Raw genomic sequence first — 26,236 nt, forward strand, 5'->3', positions numbered from 1 at the left:
TCATGTGACGGGGGTCGGCGATGACGTCATTTCCGGCCGCCCGGCCGGAAGCGGTAGTTAAATGCCGCTGTCTGCGTTTGACAGCGGCATTTAACTAGTTAATAGGTGCGGGCAGATCGCGATTCTGCCCGCGCCTATTACGGGCACATGTCAGCTGTTCAAAACAGCTGACATGTCCCGGCTTTGGTGCGGGCTCACCGCGGAGCCCTGCATCAAAGCAGGGGAGCCGGCATCGGACGGTATAGTACGTCCGATGCCGGTAAGGGGTTAATATACATTTTTTGCAAAAAACGTATCAACCAAATACCCTGCTTTTTCCATCTTTTTACTAGCACTTGCTGTCCACTGTGATTTTTTTGCAACAGTGTGTTTTTGGTTTTACTGTGCTTTTTTGTGTTTTCAAGTCTCTTGGTGGTGGGAACATGTCTCTACGGGCTTGTTCACTGTGCGCGCATCTCATGTGTTCTGGTTTCATATAATTGTTTTCTTGTGTCCACAAGACTGGGGAGGCCTCCACCCCTCTTTTTTTGAGCTGTGCGCACAGGAGCCGTTCTGTCCAGCGTGTCCACATGGACATTCCTTTTCTGAATCCTGCTCATACAGGTATTGTACATATGACCAGGTTTTAAATACATCAGATAGGGATTACATACATTAGTTAGGACTGCTCTGATATGGGTATACCTTGACGTTTGGTAGAGCGGCTTAATATACATTTTTTGCAAAAAACGTATCAACCAAATACCCTGTTTTTTCCATCTTTTTACTAGCACTTGCTGTCCACTGTGATTTTTTTGCAACAGTGTGTTTTTTGTTTTACTGTGCTTTTTTGTGTTTTCATTTTTCCTTTCTATTCCTTGTCTAATGAGGGGGAAAGGCATCGTCGAAAAGAGGAGTGATTTAGCGGGAAAGGTAAGTGGCAGAGAATGCAACATCATGCACCAAAACTGTACTGCAAAATTCTGGCACAAAGTAAGTCAACTAATACGTGATGTAAACCTAGATTTGACAGTCAAAAAATTGGCCAGATTTATCAAACAGCATGAACCATGATGATAAAGTGGGAAAGAACTAATGTATATATAAGCAGACTATAATCTTGTGAGCTCAATCTGGGACCATCTACTTTGGGAATTCTTTATATAGCTGTGTGTACTAAATGGGTATACATCTTCCCATGACTAAGTCTTGGTTCAGATATTATTTTTCAAAATTTAAAAAAGACTGTCACCTCTCCTGACATCTACGTGATTCTAAATAAACACCAAAATGTACGCAAGATGTACTAATAGAATTTTCATCTATCTTTATTGACAATTTACTGAAGAAGATAAAAGTCAAAATCAACTGGTAGAATATATCCCCCATACACATCAGACTAATGGCAGCTATACCTGACAATATCGATGGGATTGAGTGACACTGTAATGTGTATGGGGACAGCGGCCAACTGATTGTAGGGGTAGATGTTGATCAGTATCCTACAGTATCCTCACCCATCTCTTGAAGATTGTGAGCCCTCGCGGGCAGGGTCCTCTCTCCTCCAGTACCAGCTGTGACTTGTATTGTTCAAGATTATTGTACCTGTTTTTATTATGTATACCCCTCCTCACATGTAAAGCGCCATGGAATAAATGGCGTTATAATAATAAATAAAAATAATCAGACATGTGGATTTTGTACTGCTGATCATTTGGTTCTCCTGGAGATAAGCTACCAGCAGAGATGACTATCGGTGGCTTTTTCAAAGAATAAAACAATGAATCATAATGGCGCTACTCTTAATGTACCTAGAAATGTAGCTGCAGGCAATCTGGCAGATATAGTGTGTGAGTCTGCCTGAAAACTGTATATGATTCAGATATGAAGGAGGATTGCCACGCTTACAGCAGGTTACAGCGTGGCTGCTGTAGTGGGACTAATGAGTCTTAGACCTTTTAGGACAGTTTGCCCAATCCGGTGCCCCACTTAGTGACAATTTACAGTGTTATGCTGAACAGATGGATGGACACTCTGAGTGGTCCCTAGTGTGGGCACTTACTTGTTGATCGGCTGGGAGGCGTGCGGTGTGGTCCTGTGAGGGACGATGACACTCGGGTAATCTTTAGCAACTTGATATCCAATAGAGTCAGATGCTGGGGAATGTCCTCCCAATGCGAACAAAGCCCCCGTTGCAACGCTGGAAAGCGCAGCGGTTTGCCTCAGCCAATGGCGCTGCTGTGAATGAGCGTAGTGAGCGGGGGCGTGGCTGAAACGGTGACTTCACCTGTCCGTGAATGACGGACATATGCACGGGCCAACCTGCCATTTTTTAAATGGAGGCAACAGGAGGTGGCAACAGTTTGGACGTGTGGTTTGAAGGACAGGGTAGAGTCGAGAGTTACGCCGCGGCAGCGTATTTCAGGTGCAGGAAAAAGCATGATGCCATTTACCATAATAGATAGATCAGGTAGGGGGGATACACGAGATGGAAGAAAGATAAGTTCGGTTTTGTCTACATTGAGTTTAAGGAAGCGAGAGGAGAAGAAGGATGGATTCTGGACAGCAGAGAGGTGACATCTGGGCCAGAGAGGTAGATCTGAGTGTCGTCTGCATACAAGTGGTACTGGAAGCCATAGGAGTTGTCCTAGGCCAAGGGTATAGATGGAAAAAAGTAGGGGCCCCAGGACAGAGCCTTGAGGGACTACAACAGAGCGCGGGATGAGGTAGTGTGGGAGTGGGAAACGCTAAATGTGCGGTCGGAAAGGTATGAGGAAATCCACGACAGGGCAAGGTCTTTGATGCCAAGGGAAGAAAGATTCTGTAGCAGTAGGCAGTGGTCGACTGTGTCAAAGGCAGTGGACAGGTCGACAAGTAGGAGGAGGATGGAGAACTGTCTGTTAGCTTTGGCTGGGGGTAAGCTATTAGTAATTTTGGTCAGGGCAGTTTCGGTGGAGTGGTGGGGTCGGAAGCCAGATTGGGAGGTTGTCAAGGAGAGAGTTACAGTATATGAGAGGTGGGAAGAAAGTTGAGCATGGACATGCTGCTCAAGGCGTTTTGAAGCAAACAGGAGCAGTGATATGGGGTGATGGCTGGGCATAGCAGTTGGGTCAAGGTTAGTTTTTTGAGGATGGGTGTGATGGTGACATGTTTGAAGGCAGAGGGGAAGGTACCAGAAGATAGCGATAGGTTGAAGAGATGGGTTATGGCTGGAATGAGCATGTTAGTGAGGTCCTATACTGAAATTTAAGTAAGACTGTTTAGCTGGCCAATAATGAAAAAGTCAATATGATAAATATATACTATTTCTAGTGTGCCTTGTATTTTCAGCACTCTGAATAAAGCCGTGTGTTTCTGTATGCACATGTACAATTTATTCTACAGAGCATATAAATACTTGTACAGATAGACTTTAATATATACATAAACTTTAATATGTATAAATATGCTTAGGTACAAAAAAATGATAGAAGAAACCCAAATATAATTGTGATCCTTGATATAACTGAGATCAGGATATAATCATCAAGCGTTCACAAAATGAAAAGGACCCCATAGAAGCTATAACTCTCAGACCCTACTATCAGTTCACAATCCTACTAAATACCAAATCCTGCTATAAAGCAATAAAACTGTGACGTGATGAGGTCATTACCCTCCCAGCTCTCTTCTAATATGTAACACCCATTACAAGAATACTGTAAAATCCATACGTTGTCAAGCAACACAAAGATGATGTATATGTCCGGCCATTACTACTTTACTTCCAAGTCACTAATTAAATGCAAACCTTTCATGCCACGTTCTTTTCAAAGGCAAAGGCCATTTTACACCCATGAAGTTCTGTTCACAGTCATCCCGCTACTCTAGATCTGCCACAGGATGGGGACAATAGCAAAACTTGTTGGATGTTACTGACATAATGTGGTACGTCGGGTTCAGCTAACGTATCCATCGTTTTACAGACTTACTGACCTTGCTTTTGCAAGGCGGAAAGGGTCGTGACCACGGGCTGTACGGTTCCCACACCCTGGTTCCCCACAGATAAAATGTAAAGTCCTTTGTGCTGCATATGCAGCAAGCGCAGTGCTTATTAGTGCACATCAGTGCATACACTGACACACCGCCTGCATTTGTACACAGGCATACACAACAAAGGATGTTCTGAACAGGATTCGGGTTAACCTCTATGTGCATTCTGAGTGGGGTGCTCACCTACCTAATGAGTATTCATATTCAGATTCTGATCATAAACCCTCTTGCGAGGTATCTTTCATTGAATACTTTGGTTTTGTTTGGTGTCAGAATTGGCACGGAATCTGTATAGATACCTGCTGCTGTGGGTACTAGTTAAAGGTCAGCACCAGTGTGTTCCATATTATTTTCAATATAAGGTACTTAGTTAACATGATTTTTATTTAAAAAAAAAAAAACGTAACAACCTTCCCACTACAACATAGTGACCCTATTTTGGGATGGTACTAACCTCTAGTATTAAAACCTTACCATTTGCCATATGACGTGAATGTAAATGAGGGCTGAGAATGGCTGAGACCCCAACTAATGGACACCAAGCCATGGGAAGCTACATAAACAATGTCCAGCTCTAAGAAATGTGACATATGGTAACGTTGAGGTTAAGGATGGGACGGGTCACCTTGATGTGGTGAGATGGCTTTTACATTTTTTTTTAATCAAAATCACATTAACCAAGTAACATATGTTACTTCATGTAGTATTGCTATTGCTATTTACTGTATTTATTTACCACAGTGTATTAGCTAATTTTGTTTTTATCTTAGGGTTTTTATGTGTTTTTACAGTGTCATGTGAATGAGGGGTGATCTCACAATCATAACAATAATAATAATAATAATAATAATAATAATAATAATTTTTAAGAAGAATATGTACTGTTACTGCTTTTCTGTAACTGAACAGTGATCAATTATTATTGCCGGAATAAGCTATGTCTACCTATCCATGCCCCTGAATGGAGACCCATATAATTAAATGCTTATAAAGTGGAACCCCACTATGAGGATATGTGCTCTCACCAGGATATGACAAGGGTAGTCAATATGAGACAACCTCTTGAATTTAATATGCTGTCTGGTTTTATTAAAATGCATTAACAAATCAATTTTATAAAATGGCGTAACATTTTTTTTTAATACAGCATTCCCCAAAAACTTGGTAATTATAACCTGGATTCGGAAAAATCCTCAAGGTCAATCAGTGCAAATACATACTATAGAACATAAATGAGGGCAGTCTACCAACTGGCATGGGAGCTACACAGAGAAGGCTTCATGCCACCACTGTATTTAATCAACTGATTAAAGGGGAGTTTCATACTAAGATACTGATTACCGCACATATCCCAGTATTAGTCAGGGGGCCGAATGTAGACTGTAGTGGAGCAGGACAGCACAGCTCTATCAGCTGTTTAGTGGCTGCCATTACTGCAGATGCTATTCAGATGAACTCTGCAGGACTCAGTAGCAGCCACTCAATACTTGAAGGATCTATGCTGTTCATCTCTGCTATGGTTTACCTCCGGCTGCTGCTGAAAGTGAAAACAGAGGATCGGTGGGGGTGTTAGATCCCATTAATTTCATGTTGATGACCTATCCCATGGTGATCAAATAGGTCATCCCATTGGTAGGTCATCAATATCACAGTTGTAAACACTGTTTTAATGCTGAGCATACAATCACTGAAGCAAAATTGGAGGAAGACAGACGTAGATTAAAAATTACCAGAAGAGCCATGCACAAATTTCAACTCCAGTGACCTTATCATGGCCTAGATGAATAACGGGACTGTGGCCCCTTCTCTACACAACATCACTCTTGAACAGGCAATGTGTCATGACATTCAGCACAACCCTGTTTAAGAGCTGTGGTCGGCAGGACATGGCATGAATTCCTATTAGCCAAAACCCTGTTAACAATTACCCCATAGCGGCTACACAATTTGTGTAAGTGGCTGCTTTCCTGCAAAGTGAATGAGCAGCAACCTAAATAGTGTAGGTCTGCTACGTTATCAGCATAGTGCACCACCCTCGTCAAATTGAAAGCTTAGGCCAGTTTCAATGGATCATGCTAGGATCAGACGGCCTGACCAGTCAACTGGGTCTCCGATATGAGCATAGACCGTGTTTCTTGGATGTGTGAAAACAGCCTTACACTCTCTCCCAATACATACCAGCCCTCAGCAGTGAACCCTCTCTTTTTTATTACACATATAATCATCCTGTTGTGGAACCAAACTTGGTTATATCATTAAAATACTATTCCTGGAAATCAAGTTTGTATAAAAAAACACAGTAGTGTTCTATGCTGCTTCTAATACAATAAAAGCTGATAATGTGCAAGAAACCTGCAATTTAATTTTGCTAGTAGCTACATACTTGTGATTATTAAGATAAATGACAGAATGATACTAGTAAGTTTATATCACATTAGGGACACTAATGTAATTAGCAAATCGAGGGGAATGTAATGAATGAATTAAGCTTAATGGTAATCGCAGTAATGCATTTTGCTCATCACACTGTAATAGCACAAGTGGAAGGAGAAAGGCCTTAAAAATGATAATAAAAGTAAAAGGTTGTCTCATGCACAGAAATAAACATACCATGAGCAATTTACTTTATTTCTATATAACAACATGCAGCCACATTCATTCGTGACTTTATTCTTACTTTTATATGTTTAGTTGGCAATTAAGCAACCTATCTAAAGCTTGTCATATACAGGAGAAGCCAGCAGGGGGGCCAACTCTTCCCTGTTAGCAGATTTTTGGGGTAAGAGGGATCGGGCAATTGGATTTCAATTTGTTTTTCTTCTTTCAGCAGGAAGTGGCATTTTTCTACAAGTCACTTATTCTTCTCTCCACAATGAAATAAACATTTTTTTTTATATATAAATGGGAGGAAATAGCATTTAGAGAAAATTAATGGTCAGTTGACAGTTAATTCAAGTGTATGTTATCCTCCCTGGAACTTAAAGGGGTTGTCGGTGCAAAAGGTGCTCTTTACCTGGGTTTTGTAGAAATAAAAAAAAATAATCATTCACCTGCTGTCACCCTCTATGTCACTCCGTGATCTGGCCTGGCACCAGAAGTGATGACTGTGCCTTTCAACTAGCCACAGGGCCACTGCAGAGGTCAAGTCACCTGACCGCTGCAAGTCCTGTTACAAGCCACAGCAGCCCTGTGGCTGGCTGAACTGTGGGATCATCATTTCATCTACGCTGGATCCAGGGAGGTGATAGCAGGTTCATATGATTGATGTAGGGTTTTTATGCAGGATCCATCAACCAGATAAAGGGTATCTCTTGAAAGGATTGCCTTTTTAAGATATACATGAGAAATTTGAGACATTTTCAGTGCTTACCAGGAAGAATGATTTAGTGTCCAGCTGATCACCCTTATTCAATGGACATCATAATATTTTCGAGAAAAGACACAACGCAAGTTTAGTAAGAACATTTAGTTCCAAATGCATAGGATTCTATTGTATCGTGCTCTTATGTAAAAAAAATTGAGGGATTGAGTTGTGAATTTTCTCCTTCAACCTCTTTAAGTGCTTTACTATACAAACTAAAATGAGGCGCCTGTAGTCAACATTTATCTTACTACAGAAGTATATTATAATTGATCCTCCAATGTTATACATCATGGCAAGAAATAACAAATTAATACCTCATATTCTTGAGAAAACTTCAGGTTGTCATTAGCTTTCAACCTTTCAATGTGATCTGCAAGCTCCAGAATGGGAATAGGTGGGTGGTTGGCCATGCCTGCAAAGGAAGAAGGAAGACAAATGTAGTGGTTGCTGCTCAGATACTCGTATGATGTACAGTTACACAGAGCAGAATGATTATTAATGTGCAAGTAGTAAAGATGCTGTATGTGAGAAGCAAGCAGATAAGTTTGGTTACTCAAAGCTGAACATGCTTTGGAGGGATGAGCTTTGATGCATGAGTAGTCACCAAGCATATTCCCAAAGCCAACTCGCCTAGTGTGAAGGACATTATTGTGCAATGAATCATGATGTTAGCTAGGGAAAGGAAAGTGATCACAGTTAGAGCACAGGTAGAGACATCTACAGTTTCAAACCCTTTGTTCTGTACTGTATGAAATGGAAATAGCATAAGTGATGAGAAAGTAGTGAACTAAATAGAAAATGAAAGGCTCCTAAAAGAAAAAGAAACCACAAATTTAAATAAAAAGGACATAATGAATGCAAACTAACTTGAAGAATGGAGGTTAACAGGGTAACCGGCAACACCTGAACCTGAAAAGGAAATGGGGGGTATAAATAAACAATGAATTATGTCATGAAATTCAATGGGTAGCCCAAATCATTTGACCCCAAAGCACAAGGAAGTAGCGAAGCAAATAGTTTGGGTCACCCATAAAATGACAATCGGATAGCAAGTTAAGAATGTTTTATGGAATGACCAATATGATTTCTGAAAACAGATTATCCACCCAAAATAGAATAAGTAAAGGACATCAACATGCAAAACATTGGAATATATGTAGCATGCACTGTAATTTTGCAGTAATAGTTGCTTTTTTTGGGGGGGGGGTGAGGGGTAGCGGTATGGCAACTGGGGGCATTAAAAATGTTTACACTATCAGTAGATTGCATTTAGAGGGGTTATAGCGCTGTCTGATAGAGCAAAATATTTCTCTTAAAAATGTCCCCTGAAAAAATGCCTACAATCTACCCTACGTGTAAACATCTTTAGCTAATAAAGATACCTGCAACAAATAGAAGGACAAACACAGAAATGGGGTAACTATTTCAACCTGCCAGCTGCAAGCATTTCATGCCTGCCTTAAAATTGCAGTGCATCCTTCCCGAACATAGACACTGAGAGTTGGAAACACTCAACATACGTTTTGCTGACCAAGCATTATGCAACATGTATTCAGAAATATCTAAATTTGTAAATGATTTTCGGGCCTAACAAATTTTGTGATCAAATTGTGTCAAACACACAGCTGGCTTGCAGATCTGAATAAGCATACCCCATACTATTATTCAGGACTGGAAAGGAAACACAATGAACTTAGGGAGCTTAAGCTGGATTTTTCGGTAGATCATTAGTTACATTTAAACTGTTTTGTTCCCATTTGGGGGGTTTATGGCTGTCTTGTTAAAGAGGAGAAATTGTAATCGGAAATAAAGCCTTCAACAAATGTGTAAAGCTGTGCAAGTCTAGAAAAAGAGTTATCACTCGCCAACCTTTAAGTACAGTTGGAAAAAGAGTCCATCAAGATCAACCTAATGACTTTGGGGAGCATTTTGGGTGCTATTGCTAAAATGAATGACAATGTCATGTTTTAGGTCCAGATCAAGCACCCCTGTGAATGGGAGTGAGTAGTCAACAAAAGACAATAAGACTTTAAAAAAATGGTGGTTGATCAATGTGAAGGATAAAAGAGAACTTGTACAGCAAAAGTAAGAGACAAAGACGTTTAGACCTTTTCTAGCGAATCGTGGGAGAGAGTAATTATCATATAAGGACTGAGTGGTGGTTTGACTAGAGAGGGAGGACACAGAGCCAATCAGTGAGGCGTAGGGGACTGAATTACTGTTCACAGCTGTAAAAAGTAAAAGCCAATTGAAGATGGTGAGCCAATTAGTAGTAGCAATAGTAGAAATTCAATACATCTGTACATATACAAGCCAAAAGATGCACATTCATAGACACATGTAAATAATATAGTGACATATTAAGTCCAGGGTCACACTTGCGAGTACAAGGAGAGAAACTCGCATGAGTCTCTTGCATCAATACCCGGCACTGCCGCCGGCACTCGGGATCGAAGTGTGCTGCTGCATGTATGTCTATGCAGCCGCACGCTCTGGTCCAGAGTGCCGGCGGCAGGGCTGGGCATTGATGCAAGAGACTCGTGCGAGTTTCTTGCATTGCACTCGCAAGTGTGACCCCAGCCTAATACCAAAAAGTGCCAAACAGAAAACAAAGAAAACATACAGAATGAGGAAAACTGAAGAACAAAGGATTTGTCTACTAAGTTCATAAGGAAAATGAGACATACTGTACGACCGGTCAAAACAGCTAGGACCACCATATTTATTTCTATCATTTGGGTGTACAGTAATTCTTGGTCACCAACACGCTTCTGGTGGTAGGTTGTCTCATATGAGAACAAAGGAATTTGGGCTTGAAATACAGTGTGCCAGATCCATCTCTCTCCTGATGTCATCTGTCAAGGGAAATCTAGGGAGCCCTCACGAACATTAATTAATTTGTCCTGCCAAAATCAGCTGCCAACTTAAGGTACCGTCACATTAAGCGACGCTGCAGCGATCTGGACAACGATCCCGATCGCTGCAGAGTCGCTGTGTGTTCGCTGGAGAGCTGTCACACAGACAGCTCTCCAGCGACCAACGATGCCGGTCCCCTGGTAACCAGGGTAAACATCGGGTTACTAAGCGCAGGGCCGCGCTTAGTAACCCGATGTTTACCCTGGTTACCAGCGTAGACATAAAAAAAAAAAAAACACTACATACTTACATTCCCGTGTCTGTCCTCCGGCGCTGTGCTTTCCTGCACTGTCAGCGCTGGCCAGCCGTAAAGTAGAGCGGTGACGTCATCGCTGTGCTTTATGGCTGGCCGGCGCTCACAGCCAGTGCAGGAAAGCACAGCGCCGGGGGACAGACACCGGAATGTAAGTATGTAGTGTTTTTTTTTTTTTTTTACGTTTACACTGGTAACCAGGGTAAACATCGGGTTACTAAGCGCGGCCCTGCGCTTAGTAACCCGATGTTTACCCTGGTTACCAGTGAAGACATCGCTGAATCGGCGTCTCACACGCCGATTCAGCGATGTCTGCGGGAGATCCAGCGTCGAAATAAAGTGCTAGACTTTCTGCTCCAACCAACGATGGCACAGCAGGATCCAGATCGCTGCTGCCTGTCAAACTGAACGATATCGCTAGCCAGGACGCTGCAACGTCACGGATCGCTAGCGATATCGTTCAGTGTGACGGTACCTTTACTGCATCTATAACCTAGGCCTAGTAACAGCAGTTTCAATGGTGGCATTTGCAAATGAATAGGATTTTATTGGCGGTCCAGCAGCTTCTCTGTCAAATAAGATTTATCTTAAAAGGGTTTTCCAGTCAAAGTTGATAAATCACTCTGTGTGACTGCATACATATAAATCCCCCCAGTGCAAGCACTGTGCGCTGCGGGGATTCACCAGTTCTTGAGTCAGGACCGGAGGGTATGTATGAGTTATACATACTCCCGACCAGTGGGCGCGGCCTCACTTCTATAAACTTGTATGGTGATATGCTGCACCCTTTAGTAGGCCATGCCCACTGGGAGACCATGTCACTACATGGGACACAGCCTTGCTCAATACAAGTGTATGCAGTGAGGCCATGTCCTCTAGACCAGTGTTCACCAACTCCAGTCCTCAAGGCCCAACAACAGGTCATGTTTTCAGGATTTCCTTAGTATTGCCCAGGGGATAATTGCATCACCTGGGCAATACAAAGGAAATCTTGAAAACTTGATCTGTTGGTGGCCCTTGAGGACTGGAGTCGGGGAACACTGCTCTAGACGGCTTCTGCTCACGTGTATGCATAACGCATGCATATGTATAACGCATACATACCATCTGGTATCAGACTCAGAAATCGGCAAATCCCCATAGCGCACAGTGTGCTTGGGGGTTTCATAAGTCTGCAATCACACAGAGTGAGTGCAGAGTTATTGATTTGAACCAGACAACCCCTTTAATATACACCACCCCACTGACTACTTCTCGGATCTTATAAAATCTACATGTACAAATCAGTGTGTGAACAGTGGACAAACAAGACAGAATATAATTAAAAAAAAGTGTGATTAGTAAATACTATTGTGCACTAAATGAGGGACTACATGGAAACCACTCTGAAATATCTCTGCCGGCCTACAGTTTTATACAATTAGTATCATGTGCAAGACTAAAAATGAAACAATCTTTAGAATAGTAGGGGCTAAATGTATCACTAAAGACGTTCAAGCAAGTATAGCCAAAATGTTAAGAGAATATAGTGGCAAAACACATTAGGTGGGATCACATAGAAAAGCGGTTTTATTAGACTTTAGGAGGCTGTTCGCGATAATGCATACAGCCAGCTCATCCCGTTCACTTACGGCAGAGCCAGGCACAACCACAGCCTTGTGTTAAGTCCCCCATACACAGATTAATGTTGGATGAACCCGCCAATGAAGAAGAGCTCAGCCTGTACTATAATGTGTAAGGCAGCCACGGACAATTTATTGATGTGGGAGATATTGATCTGTTATGTCTGATTTCAGACTGCCGATTCATTTGTTTTCCCGAAAAAAACATATTCTTGCCTTTAATACTTATTATTTAACCGACTTGTCTTAGAGTAATTCTACAACATATGTGTAATTCTATTCCATAATTCTATTTTATTTTTGGCAGTTTAACATAACGCATTATTTCCATAGCACCAGCAACATTCTTTTTGGGGTTACTTTTCTTTGTTAATAAAGTGATTACTTCACTTGGCTGATTGATATATTTTTGAAATGAATAGACATATTACCCTCTGTGTCAGGTCATCCAGTGCCTTTTAATAACCTGCTGTGTCAGTAAAGATGTTTAATGAAAAGACAGACCGTCTCACCTTCTGAAATATTGATGTAGCCTAATTAGTTATTCTCTCCTAATTAATAAACATGGGAAAGTGCTGAATTTATATATACTCATACATATGGGCTGAGTACTTAAGGATTTATACTAGATGTTAATGTTAGAGCAAACATCTCGAAGTTTCATTGATTAACTAAAAGCTTTCCAGCGGTTTGCAATAATCCATGCTGTAAATTCAGGATACTGCTCATATGTGGCTGCCTTGTACAAATAGGAGCAAGACACCAGTACGTTCCAAGTCATAGGGGCCTGATTTATTATTGCATTTGTGCCTATTTTTGTCACTTTTTTTGTGTTTTTTATCCTCTTTTTCCCGTTGATTTGAATGTTTGAAAAATGCTGTAAAAACACTGAAAGAATTGACATGCTGTTCCACAATATGAGCTTTTTATGAGTCTTTGATGTTGCAGATTTTCTGCCTCATTAGCACAACTATTAAATAAGTTAGGTTACTGGCGTTTTTTCATTGCTTCTTTGAGTGTGGTTTTTACATGCTTTTTTATCACATTTTTGACACTGCATTTTTGGTCTCTTCTTAGTGTGTCATGTTTTAAATAAAAGTGCTTTGCTTTTTATACTTCCTGGTATTTGGCTTTGACAAAAATGTATTGATATTGTCATGTGCAGATTACCATACAAAACATGTGTTTTCAATGCGTTTCCACAATGGAAATGCACTAAAAACGGAGGTGCATTTTTACTCGTGGATTTTCCACATCTAATTTAATTCTATGAGGAAAATCAGTGTAAATTGACATGTTGCGAATATGAAACTAGCACCGCAGGTGAGAAAAAAATTAAACTGGGCATGAGATTTTTATAAATCCCATATACTTTGCCAGAACTGTAAGATGCTCTGTTTTTGACACAAAAAAAAAAAAATCACAAAAAAAATCACCAAAAGCTTATCATGGGAATGTAGCCTAAAAGTTCAAATCTGCCAGGAAAAAAATAGTAAAATAGTACCATATGTATTAGGCTTTAACAATCTCATTCCCTTTGCTGGTACTGTAGAGTGTAGTGTAGTAGTAATATTCTTAAAAACATATGGAAAAAAACACGGTTAGTCCACTACTCATACAACTCCTTCTCAATCCCTTTGTTTTCCCCTTGTAAAATAATAACACTTAGACTCACATCTAGTGTCAGCGGCATTCCAGCGATGTTGGCACCGGCTGTCCCGGGGATCTTATGACATTGTTACAGTTGGGTGAAAAAGTGTTTCCCCCTTCCTGATTTCGTACTCTTTTGCATGCTTAAAAGTTTCAGATCACCAAACAAATTGAAATATTAGACAAAGATAACATAAGTAAACACAAAATGCAGTTTTTAAAAGAAAGTCTTTATTAGGGGGAAAAAAAACAAACGGGGCCCTGTGTGAAAAAGCGATTGCCGACTAAACCTAATACTGGTTGGGCCACTCTTAGTAGCAACAACTGCAATCAAGCGTTTGCAATAACTTACAATTAGTCTTTTACAACACTCTGGAGGAATTTTGGCCCAATCATCTTTGAAGAATTGTTGTAATTCAGCCACATTGGAGGGTTTTCGAGCATGAGCCGCCTTTTTACAGTAATGCCACAGCATCTCAATTGGATTAAGGTCAGGACTTTGACTAGGCCACTCCAAAGTCTTAATTTTGTTATTCTTAAGCTATTCAGAGGCGGACTTTCTGATGTGTTTTGGATAATTGTCCTGCTATATAACCCAAGTGAACTTCATCTTGAGGTCACGAACAAATGGCCAGACATTTTCTTACAGAATTCTTTGGTAGACAGCAGAAATCATGGTTTTATTTACCACATCAAGTCTTTCAGGTCCTAAATCAGCAAAACAGCCCCCAGACCATCAAACTACCAGCATCATATTTTACTATTGGTATGATGTTCCTTTTCTAAAATGCTGTGCTGCTTACCAGATATAATGGGACATACACCTTCCAAAAAGTTTTACTTTTGTCTTGTCAGTCCACGGAGTATTCTCCCAAAAGTCTCAAGGATCATCAAGAAGTTTTCAGGCAAAACTGAGACGAGCCTTTATGTTCTTATTGCTCAGCAGTGGTTTTCATCTTGGAACTCTTCCATGAAGGCTATTTTTGCCCAGTCTGTTTCTTATGGTAAAGTCATGAATACAGACATTAATTTAGGCAAGTGAATTCAGTTCTTTGGATGTTGTTGTGGGGTCTTTTGTAACCTCTTGGATGAGTTGTCGCAGCACTCTTGGGGTAATTTTGTTCGGCTGGCCACTCCTGGGAAAGTTTACATCTGTTCCATGTTTTTGCCATTTGTGGATAATGGCTCTCACTGTGGTTCACTGGAGTTCCAAAGCTTGAGAAATGGCTTTTTAACCTTTTCCAGACTGATAGATCTCAATGACTTTGTTTCTCATTTGTTCCAAAATTTCTTTGGATCGCGGCAAGCTGTTAACTTTTGAGGAGCTTTTGGTCTACTTCACTTTGTCAAGCCGATCCAATTTAAGTGATGTCTTGATTGAGAACAGGTGCGGCGGTAATCAGGCCTGCGTGTGGCTAGGTAATTTGAACTCAGTTTCCCAAAGATATGACAAAGCACAGTTAATTTATGTTTTAAAGGGGGGTTGGCAATCACTTTTTCACACTTTAGGTTTAGATTTCTTTTTCCCTAAATAATAAAGACCTTCATTTAAGACTGCTTTTTGTGTTTACTTGTGTTATGTTTGTCTAATATTTACATTTGTTTGGTGATCTAAAACATTTAAGTGTGAGAAACATTCAAAGAATAGGAAATCAGGAAGGGGCAAACACTTTTTCACACAACTGTATGTCACACAGCCTTCAAGCCAATCAGCGGCCACTTTACTCTCCTCACCTTTGAACAAATTACATACATCAGAAGGAAGTAAGAGAGCAGCAGCTCTCACTTCCTCCTGATATATTTGATTAGTCCTAAGGTGGGGAGAGTGAAGACAGCTTTGATTGGCCACGGAGATTGAGTGACATAACAATATCACGCAATTCCTGGGAGAGCCGTTACCAACACTGCTGGAACCACACTGACACTGAAGTGAGATGTTATTATTTAACAAGGGTGAAACATAGGGATTGAAAATGGGCTGTCCGAGTAGTGGACAACCCCTTTAAGGAGGACCTGTACTTGTGCTAGCTATTTTACTGCACTCTAACCTGACTTTTCCTAAAAGTATTAATTTACTATTGGCAGACAACTTATAACCATGTTACTCTTGCATTCTATGCTATATTGTTATCTTTGAAATGCACTGTAGAAAACCTTGCCATACCTGTACAGTGATGAAGATATGAATTCTTTAAAGTAAATTAATATGAAATGACCTGTCACATGCAATTATTTCCTTTTTTTGTATGATGTTTACATGTAATATTACAGGGAACACATGATATATGAACAAATTTTGACAATTTGATAGATTAGTCTTACACATACATGAAAAAATATATATTTTTTTAATATCTCTATTATTAATTGGAGAAAAGGGGGATGATCCAAGTTATTTATTTAAACTTTTTTAAGTCCTTCTAGGAAACCTGCAATTTTCAGATTGCCTGTTCTATATACTGCAAAGCCATGGTTTTGGAGTCTATAGCTAAAATCATGATCTCCTATGCACTTTCTTGCACTTTTTATACGATCATGTGACTTAGTTGAAAGCTGACCCTCCAGCTGTTTTTCATGGAACCAGGTACCTTTCAAGCTTTTTGTTAACTCTGTCCCAACTTTTTTGAGATATGTTACTTCCATCAATTTCTAATGAAATGGAAAAAATATCTAACTTTCATCTTGTGATCTGTGTTCAATGTTGTGTTGTGAATAAACTATGGCTATAAGATTCCCAAATCATTGTAGTCTTGTTTTGTTTACATTTTACACAGCGTCCTCACTTTTTGGGAATTTGGGTTATATTATTTATAATATATAATATGCATCATTTGATACGAGCTACAACTTGCAATAAGTACGGTAACAGAACAGAGCTAATCTAAAGACAAAAAGTAGGGTAACATTTCTAAAAAAACCAAAATTAAAAAAGGTCGTACAATATTCCAGTAGAGGTAATGATGTTTTGCATCGCTGGTACAGTATGTCTCTTCATACACATCACGGATTATGATCTGAGGAGCACATTTCTACAGGTATACTCATAATTACACCTGACGGATTTACAGCATATAGGAATCTCTGTTACATAGTTTATTACGGAGACAATCACACTTCTCACCTGGTGTTTGAAAGTTAAGACGCCTGAGTTCTACGGGATCAGTGGGATGATGCGATGGGATTTCTTTATTGTTAGGCAAGCTGCTCTTTCTGGACTCAGACTCGGTCCTTTTCCTGTAGACGAAAAAGGATGATAATGTCATAGCTGTAGACTATGTTCCACATGCGTACAGGTGTTCTAATGATATCATGCAATGCAATCAAACGTGCAGGATACATGTACTGTTCAAAATGGCAATGTCCTATCTAGAGAAGATGAAATTATTGTACCAAGGTCAAAATTTGTAGAAAATTAGAGTGATTCTCATTTTCGAAAAGTTGATGGATGAAATTTGGCAAAATATTAGTACATCAGAAGTTAGAATGAGAGACACAGTTATTTGTTTTTCTTACAAATTAAATTTTTGGGCTGAATTGGACACTGTTGCAGTGACAACAGGAAGTGCAGCCGTATCGGTTGGAAACTTTGAATGAGTTTGTTCTGTTGTTGTAGATTGACATGCTGAGGCAATGTTCACACGTTGAGTATTTGGTCAGAATTAATAACTCAAAACCAGTAGGGGGTAAAAACGCAGAAGTGGTGACGTGTTTCTATCATACTTTTCTTCTGATTTTGGCTTACAAATGCCAATGTAAAATACTGACCAAACACTGAACAAGTGAATGTGGCCTTAGAGATTTAGTCGAGCTGGAAAAGCCAATTAAAACTATTACGGCTGCACTTCATCTTTTCACTAGCAAAGATGGCCACAACCAAACATAAGGTTCCCATGTCTCTCTATTAAATTTTAGTATAACATGCTAACTTCTAATTTACGGTAATAATATATATGATCATGTTTATGTTAAGGCTTGGAATCCTCATTATAAATTTTTCGATTTCTAGACATATTAAATACAGGAACAAGAAATATGAACAATATCTCAGTGGTTGACCTATCATCAGATCACTACTAAAGTTGATTAAATGTATAGTATATAAAAGTTTTAACATTATTTGCCACTTATGCTAAAAACATGCATTTTTTTGGTTTTATTTATTTTTTTAATGCATTTGTTTGGCAGTGGTGGACAAAAGTGGTAAGGACGGTGGGCTTGGGGCTCTGTTATAATTTGAAATAGGTTGTTGCTCTTTTCCCATGTCTGGAACCAATAAAAATGTTTAAAAACAATGACACAGTTAATTAAGAAAATGTTAATAATATCCAAACATAAGTGCTAAAATGTATGTTGGTCTACTAAAAGTCGTCATCAAAGGTGAAGACTGTGCCACTTAGAATTGTGAATGCCTTTTCGCTACGGACACATCATCCATGCCTTCCCATAACATCAATTTGTTTTTAAAATACACTGAAAAAGACATTTAGTGAATGGAAATGTGAATATCACATCATGACATTTCCCAGCTACTAGTATATGCTCTCGGTGCCACTTTAGTTTAAAATGTATAACGGATGCCAGTGGCAAGAGTGTCAATTTTTGTTAAGAGACCATTGACACAGAGACAGATGGAGCCCTACAAGTGCATATTAGCTCATTTATGTGTTGTCAGCTCGCTGCGGATTCTAGGTTGTGCGGAGGAGCCAACACCACTGCTTTCTGTAAACATATGGCTAATTGTTTTCTGGACAACACTGACTGAATCCATTGCAAATGATCCTCTGCCTCTGCATGAACATCAAATCCGCAACCTTTCAGATGAGGCGCCTTGCAATGAGCTGGATCCATGGCTGAGTTGTTTAATGTGTCACAAAAGAACTCATCAGTTTCCTATCTTAATAAAATCTCGTGCCAGTGCCATTTTCAGTGAGCGCTTTCTGCTCACTTTTAGCATAACAAAGACGAGGAGTTTATTACCTATGTAGAGGTATTGGAAACATTTAATTATTTGTAGGTGGTGATATCAGCAAACTGAATACTAATTACAGAAAGTAAGCCCAGGCAAGACAAGCCACACAAGTGAGCTCACGAAGAGAAAATTAATCAATTCGGAGACTTGCAGGCGAGGTCCTCACTCCGAATAACAAAGCAAAATTATTAAGCCTGGTTTTGCAATAAAATAAGAATTCCTAGAAAAATGATCCAGTCACTCGCACATATGGTGGCCTCATTAACATAATAAAGGCTCCTTCTTGTGGTTTTCAGCTCCAGACATTATGTATCTCACTCTACAAGGTGACAACAAAATGGGTGTTTTTGTCATTATAAGCAAAAATCACTAAGATTGTAATGTACCTACAATTCCAAAAGGTGCAATGTTCAACCCCTACTCTACACACCATATATGCTCAAAGCTCCTGGTTCCCAAATTTATGACTGGCCCCTTTATGCATCTACAAGAATAAGGAACATATCGCTGCTCGTTACGCCCACAACAGGCAAGTTTGTGTCTCTTGTATGATAAGTGCTCTCGATTCCCCACTGGCTCCAAGTCAAATCAAGCATAATTTTCAGAAAATCAGGTACCCCATAAAATCAATTTCTTTATTTGAAAAATTTAAAACCGGTACATGGGATACGCATTTTGAGTGATACCCTCCTTAGTCATTAAAGGGAACATGTCACCCCCAAAATCGAAGGTGAGCTAAGGCCACGGCATCAGGGGCTTATCTACAGCATTCTGGAATGCTGTAGATAAGCCCCCGATGTATCCTGAAAGATGAGAAAAAGAGGTTAGATTATACTCACCCAAGGGCATTCCCGCTACGGTCCGGTCAGATAAGAGTCGTGGTCCGGTCCGGGCCCTTCCATCTTCTTACGATGACGTTCTTTTCTTGTCTTCACACTGCGGCTCCGGCGCAGGCATACTTTGTCTGCCCTGTTGAGGGCAGAGCAAAGTACTGCAGTGCGCAGGCCCCGGGAAAGGTCAGAGAGGCCCGACACCTGCGTATTGCAGTACTTTGCTCTGCCCTCAACAGGGCAGACAAAGTACGCCTGCACCAGAGCCGCAGCATGAAGACAAGAAGAAGACGTCATCCTATGAAGATGGGAGGCCCCGGACTGCGATGCCCATCGGATCGGACCGCCCCTGGGTGAGTATAATCTAACCTCTTTTTCTCATCTTTCAGGATATATAGGGGGCTTATCTACAGCATTACAGAATGCTGTAGATAAGCCCCTGATACCGGTGGGCTTAGCTCACCTTCGATTTTGGGGGTGACAGGTTCCCTTTATGGGCTGTAAAATGCTCAAAACATGAATGACATGTACAAATTTAAAATTGTTCAAATAAAGAAATTGATTTTATGGGGTGCCGGATTTTTTGAGATTTGTGCTTGACTTGGAGCCATAGTTACATAGTTATTAAGGTTGAAGGAAGACTTTAAGTCCATCTAGTTCAACCCATAGCCTAACCTAACTTGCCCTAACATGTTGATCCAGAGGAAGGCAAAAAAAACCCATGTGGCAAAGAGTAAGCTCCACCTTGGGGAAAAAAATTCCTTCCCGACTCCACATACGGCAATCAGACTAGTTCCCTGGATCAACGCCCTATCAAGGAATCTAGTGTATATACCCTGTAACATTATATTTTTCCAGAAATGTATCCAGTCCCCTCTTAAATTTAAGTAATGAATCACTCATTACAACATCATACGGCAGAGAGTTCCATAGTCTCAAGAGGAATCAAGAGCACTTATCATACAAGTGACACAAACGTGCCTATTGTTGGCGCAACTGGCAGCGATATATTCCTTTTTGAAATAAAGAAACTGATTTTATGGAGTGCTGGATTTTCTGAAAACGTTACCCCTATCCATCCACTGCCATACACTGCATACATATGTAATAACTATGTCCATATGTCGGATCTTATTCTCCACATTAATTTGTATACTGGGTTAGCGCCACTAAATGGGATTAATCGCATTGTCATACTTATGACACCGCTACTGAATGTGCAAAAGTGCTGAATGCCTCATTTTTTTTCCAGAGCCTCCAGTAGCAATGTGTGGAGTATAATTGTAAAACTATAGCTAAAAGAGTTTAATTAGGAAGGGAGAAGCATTATATTCTCATTAGCCCATGTGGGAGTAATGGTACAGTTAGACAAGCCAACAATCGGCAAACGAAGAAATACGAGCACTTGTTCCTGATTATCGGCTTGTGAAAAGATGCTGGCGATAGCTTGCCAAACACTCGTTCATTGCCTTATTGTTTTATTTAGCTTGCCATAAAAATCCGATTTTCGCTGACTCATAAGAGCAGGCGGCTGCTTAGGCAAAGATCATCTAAAGCACACACACAAAGGGTGCATTTACACAGCACAATTATTGAAAACGAGTATCCCTAAGAGCGATGGTTGCCCAAAAATCTTGCATGGTAAACAAGCTGCAGACAAAACACTCATGAGTCAGGTGAAAAACGTTTTAAAGGGAACCTGTCACCTGAATTTGGCGGGACCAGTTTTGGGTCATATGGGCGGAGTTTTCGGGTGTTTGATTCACCCTTTCCTTACCAGCTTGCTGCATGCTGGCCGAAATATTGGATTGAAGTTCATTCTCTGTCCTCCATAGTACACGCCTGTGCAAGGTAAGATTACTTTGCGCAGGTGTGTACTACGGAGGACAGAGAATGAACTTCAATCCAATATTGCAGCCAGCATGCAGCCAGCAGGTAAGGAAAGGGTGAATCAAACACCCAAAAACTCCGCCCATATGACCCAAAACCAGTCCCGCCAAATTCAGGTGACAGGTTCCCTTTAAGCTAGGTAAAAATCATTGTTCTGGACAGCACATCATCTTCGGTAAACATGGCACATGCTGCCGAGAACAACAATGCCTATGCACACATGCTGATCGTATTTTCGCATCGTTACTGCAGTTGGCTTCTCTAAACGGGCTACTAAACAACCGCCGGGCAGCAATCGTGCAGCCGATCGGCGGTGTTTAACGTCATCAGAGCAACTGAGCTGCAGAAGTGTACAGTAAGAAGGCTTACTTTTTTGGATGAAAGGAAAGTTATGGAAGCAGAATATAATGCTTGTTTACCGTTTTGCATTTTGCTGCTATACTATTTGTATATCCTGTATGTGTCCTTTGGTTGTCTTTGTATGTAGCTGATAATAGCACGTTTTGATATGTTGTATATCTTTTGACATTGTTTACGTTTTTTGCAATTTTTACATGAGTAAATCTATTTATTCTTGCAATTTTTAATCTCCCGTTAAGCAGTGGGGTACTCAGCTAAATTTCCTGACCCTGTGTTCTCATTGAGTGCCCATAGCCTTCAACCACTAGTAAGGGAAATTATTATTCTTTGGTGAAGAACAATTCATAAACACAAACATTTATTTGAAGACTCTATTTCTTGGCCTTCAATGTGAATTTAAGCAGATATACTCAATATTGTCTCAGTTCTCACCTGTCCGGCTTACTACTCCATTTTAACGCAGCAACAAAAAAAATGTAAAGTTATTTTAAATAGGTCACAATGGTTCTTAATTATGACAAGCATGGTACTGTTCATCCAGACAGGATTTTCCAAAAACCTCTTCCTACCGCATACGTGCTTGTTGAGTAACCCTCCTTTTTTATTTTTCACTAATCAATAGTACACATGAAAATAAGAAACCTTGAAATACATATTATTATAGAAATCCGCTTCCTTCTCCTCCCGGTCTGATCTTTCATTCTGAATATTCTCAATTCACCGGTAAAATATGCATGCGGTGAATACAAACTTCCCCACTGACTGAGATGAGAAGTTGGTGTTCATAAACTTCTATGGAGAACCGTGACTTTCGTTTCAGGAGAACATGCAACAGAATATCTGAATCCAGCTCCTACCTCTACTCCTATTCACAAAATGTTAAAAATGCAAACTTCCATCTTCTAGATTAGTAATGAGAACATTTGTGCTCGCTGAATACAGATTTTACCAATGCACTGAGAGTGAACGATCAGTCCAGAAGGAGAAAGAAGCAGATTTCTATGATAAAATATATTACACGGTGTCTTATTTTCATTTTTACTATTGATTTATGACATAAAAATTAAAACGACGGTTACTCATTAAATACTTGCTATAATATTGTAAGTACAATGCTGAGAAGATCAACTTCTGTTAACTATATAGCCGCAACATGCAATTTATTCACGTTATTCAGATGTAGCAAGGGCGGCTCATTGATGTTGCAGAGTTCAGACCATTCTCCTCTATGTAGTGAGCATTGGGGGATCAGAATCAAAGGGGGTTTCCGGAACTAACTGATATTTTTCCTATGGGCTGAAGAAATAACAGGCAGGTAGTTGCTCTACCTCCCTGTTAGTCCTTAGGCCTTTTGTAAAAAAAAAGTGAATTAGTCCCAGATAACTAATTTAATGCTTGGCATGAACCAATAGAATGGACTGCAGTAGCAAAATAGTGGGATTCAGATTTTTATAGGGAATCTGTCATTAGGTTTATGCTTCCCAATCTGAAGACATCATACAATAGGGACAGAGACTTTGATTCCAGCAGTGTATCACTTACTAGGCTTATTGCTGTATCTTCGATAACATTACCGATTTATTTACTGCAGTTCTACATGTATTCTTGAGCTTAGCTTTACCCAACTGCACCTTTGGTTGACAGCTTTCTGGTCACCAGTTGCCCAGGCAGAAAACTGTAACACAGTTTACGGGAGTGGGTAGACAGAGTTCATGAATATCGAGAACTATTCAAAGATTCCACAGTGGCAGAGGTGGTACAAAGAATATGTGGTACCTGTATTCAAACAGTGGTCAAATGCTAAGCATTGACTCATGGAGGAGCTTAGACCAGGAGATCAGAGCTGTATCATAACATCTCACACACCGAGAAACCTGAGCTAAGCTTTTGTGGGGGTGTTCTCTTTTTCCTATGTTGCTGCCTGATTATTATTGGGAAACTCATGAAGGGAGAAGTACATCCCCCCAAAACATCTAATAACACAAATTGTGAATTAAAAACAGTTAACTTATTAGCTATAAAAATACTTTTATTGCTAATATCTCCGCAAGTCGAAATTTAAAGGGCCTCTGTCACCCCCTCCAGCCGTTATAAACTAAAAGAGCTACCTTGTGCAGCAGTAATGCTGCATTCTAACACGGTGGCTCTTTTAGTTTTTGGTGCATTTATTCCCAAAATAAAGCTTTTTATAAATTCGCCAAAATACCTTTCTTTAGACAGGGAGGCAGGTCTTAACCCCCCTGCTGGAAATGCCACACTGCCGTCACTCAAATCTTCAGGGGCATCGGGCGCCGCCCCCTCCGTGCTGTTTTCCCATGAAATCCGGCGCCTGCGCTGTGTAGTACTGGCTGGTGCAGGCGCAGTGAGCTCTGCCCGTCTGACCTCAGATGCAGGCTTGCTGACTGCGCCTGTGCGGCCGCCCCGTCTGTGAATCCCAGCCCCGCACTGTGCATAATGCATAATACACTGTGGGGCTGGGATTTCCAAGGTGGGCGACCGCACAGGCGCAGTCAGCAAGCCTGCATCTGAGGTCAGACTGGCAGAGCTCACTGCGCCTGCACCAGCCAGTACTACACAGCGCAGGCGCCGGATTTCATGGAAAAACAGCACAGAGGGGGCGGCGCCCGGCGCCCCTGAAGATTTGAGTGACAACAGTGTGGGGTTTCAAGCAGGGGGGGTTAAGACCTGCCTCCCTGTCTAAAGAAAGGTATTTTGGCGAAATTATAAAACGCTTTATTTTGGCAATAACTGCACCAAAAACTAAAAGAACCACCTTGTTAGAATGCAGCATTACTGCTGCACAAGGTGACTCTTTTAGTTTATAACGGCTGGAGGGGGGTGACAGAGGCCCTTTAAGAAAAGAAAAAAGAAAATGCTTTATTCCTCTTCTCTCTACAGCCACTATTACATTGAGTGCCCAGTTCAACATGAAGTAAGGTTTCTCCTTGTGGAGAGTGACATACCAGCTCCGGCTTGCAAGGTAAGGAGGCTTATTCGCTGTGCAATGCTCCTCTGGGAAATTTAATATGCAAATTGCCTCTTCAGAGAAAAAGAGGACTTGAACTCTACAGCGCCACCTATTGGCAGTAGCGATCCTACAAGTCAGCCTGAAATACCATGTCTGCGAATTGAGATACTGATTTGGCTCTTATCCTAAGTCATATTGCAAGACTCATTAAAGGGTTGATTGTGACTTGTAGGATCGCTACTTCCAACAGGTGGCGCTATAGAGTTTAATCCTCTTTTTCTCTGAAGAGGCAATTTGCAGTTCAACATGAAAATTTGGTTTAAGGAAAGTCTGGAAGCCTTTCTAGAAAAGAATCTAATATTACAAGTTGCGGGTAGTCAATTCTATGATGAGATATTGAGCCTGTGAAGTAGTCTGATAGCCATTTTTGGATTCGGGAAGGAATTTTCCCCCCAATTTTGGTAAATAGCATCTGCCTTACGGAATTTTTGCTTTCCTCTGGATCTATATGTTCAGTTATATGTTGAATAGGATGGACTTGTGTCTTCTTTCAACTTTATAGCTATTAAACTGCTTAGCAGAAGCTCATACAGTGTCTGAAAGAGCAGAACTGCAACAGATAAAACAGGATTTATCAAAACTATAGCAAAAAGCCCAATGAGTGACACACCTCTGCAATCAGGATCTCTGATCCTAAGTTATGCTTCTCTCAGAGGGACCAGCAAAAAAAACTGGTCACAGTTTCTTTTTTTTTAGAACGTATGAGAGGTTTGTCTACAGTTCATTTTATTCTCAAAGAGAAGTTACACTTATACATTAATACAGAAGATATACGGTAATGATGTAATCCAAACAGGTGGTGATGTAAACGAGGGACAAGGACAATAGTGATGAGCGAGCGTGCTCAGAAAAGGTGTTATTCGATCATGCTCATGTCGTAATCGAGTATTTTCGGCATGCTCGAAAAAAAAATGTTCAAGTCGCCACTGCTGCATGTCTCTCGGCTGTTTGAGAGCAGCAACACATGCGGAGATTTCCTGTTTGTTATTCAATCCCTGCATGTGATGTGGCTGCTGTCAAACAGCCGCGACACATGCAGTGGTTGCGACTCGAGCATTTTTTCGAGCATGCCGAAAATACTCGATTAGGACACGAGCGTGATCGGATGGAACCATACCCAAGCACACTAGCTCATCACTAAAGGACAAATAAAGTACATGCAATAAAGAAAATACAGAAATAGAGCATGAAATTAGGCTGAAACGGGGTCTGCATAAGTCTATGCTGCCCTATATGATGTCTACATATTGTGCTGTTTGGCTCATTAGCGGTATCAAGGAATACAGTGCACGCATATAGTCAGTCCATTGTATTTACCAAGTAGTGCTCCTCTCACTTCTCAA

At 40.6% G+C, this 26,236-nt stretch overlaps 1 protein-coding gene across 36 annotated transcripts in view; it reads right to left on the minus strand.

Moving 5' to 3' along the window:
• Window positions 1-26,236, minus strand: part of PTPRD (protein tyrosine phosphatase receptor type D) — an 878,514-nt gene that overhangs the window by 116,366 nt on the left and 735,912 nt on the right. For 13 of the 36 annotated variants that reach the window (XM_069764541.1, XM_069764753.1, XM_069764744.1 and 10 more), the window contains 4 exons: window positions 22,298-22,312; window positions 16,938-17,050; window positions 8,243-8,284; window positions 7,690-7,787 (listed from right to left, as the gene is read on the minus strand). In XM_069764541.1, coding sequence (XP_069620642.1) covers window positions 7,690-7,787; window positions 8,243-8,284; window positions 16,938-17,050; window positions 22,298-22,312 — 268 coding nt within the window. The remainder of the gene's footprint in view (window positions 1-7,689; window positions 7,788-8,242; window positions 8,285-16,937; window positions 17,051-22,297; window positions 22,313-26,236) is intronic. The other 23 variants (XM_069764699.1, XM_069764682.1, XM_069764838.1 and 20 more) reach the window with 5 other exon arrangements.

Source organism: Ranitomeya imitator, chromosome 1 (genome assembly GCF_032444005.1).
Source record: "Ranitomeya imitator isolate aRanImi1 chromosome 1, aRanImi1.pri, whole genome shotgun sequence".
Taxonomy (NCBI): domain Eukaryota; kingdom Metazoa; phylum Chordata; class Amphibia; order Anura; family Dendrobatidae; genus Ranitomeya; species Ranitomeya imitator.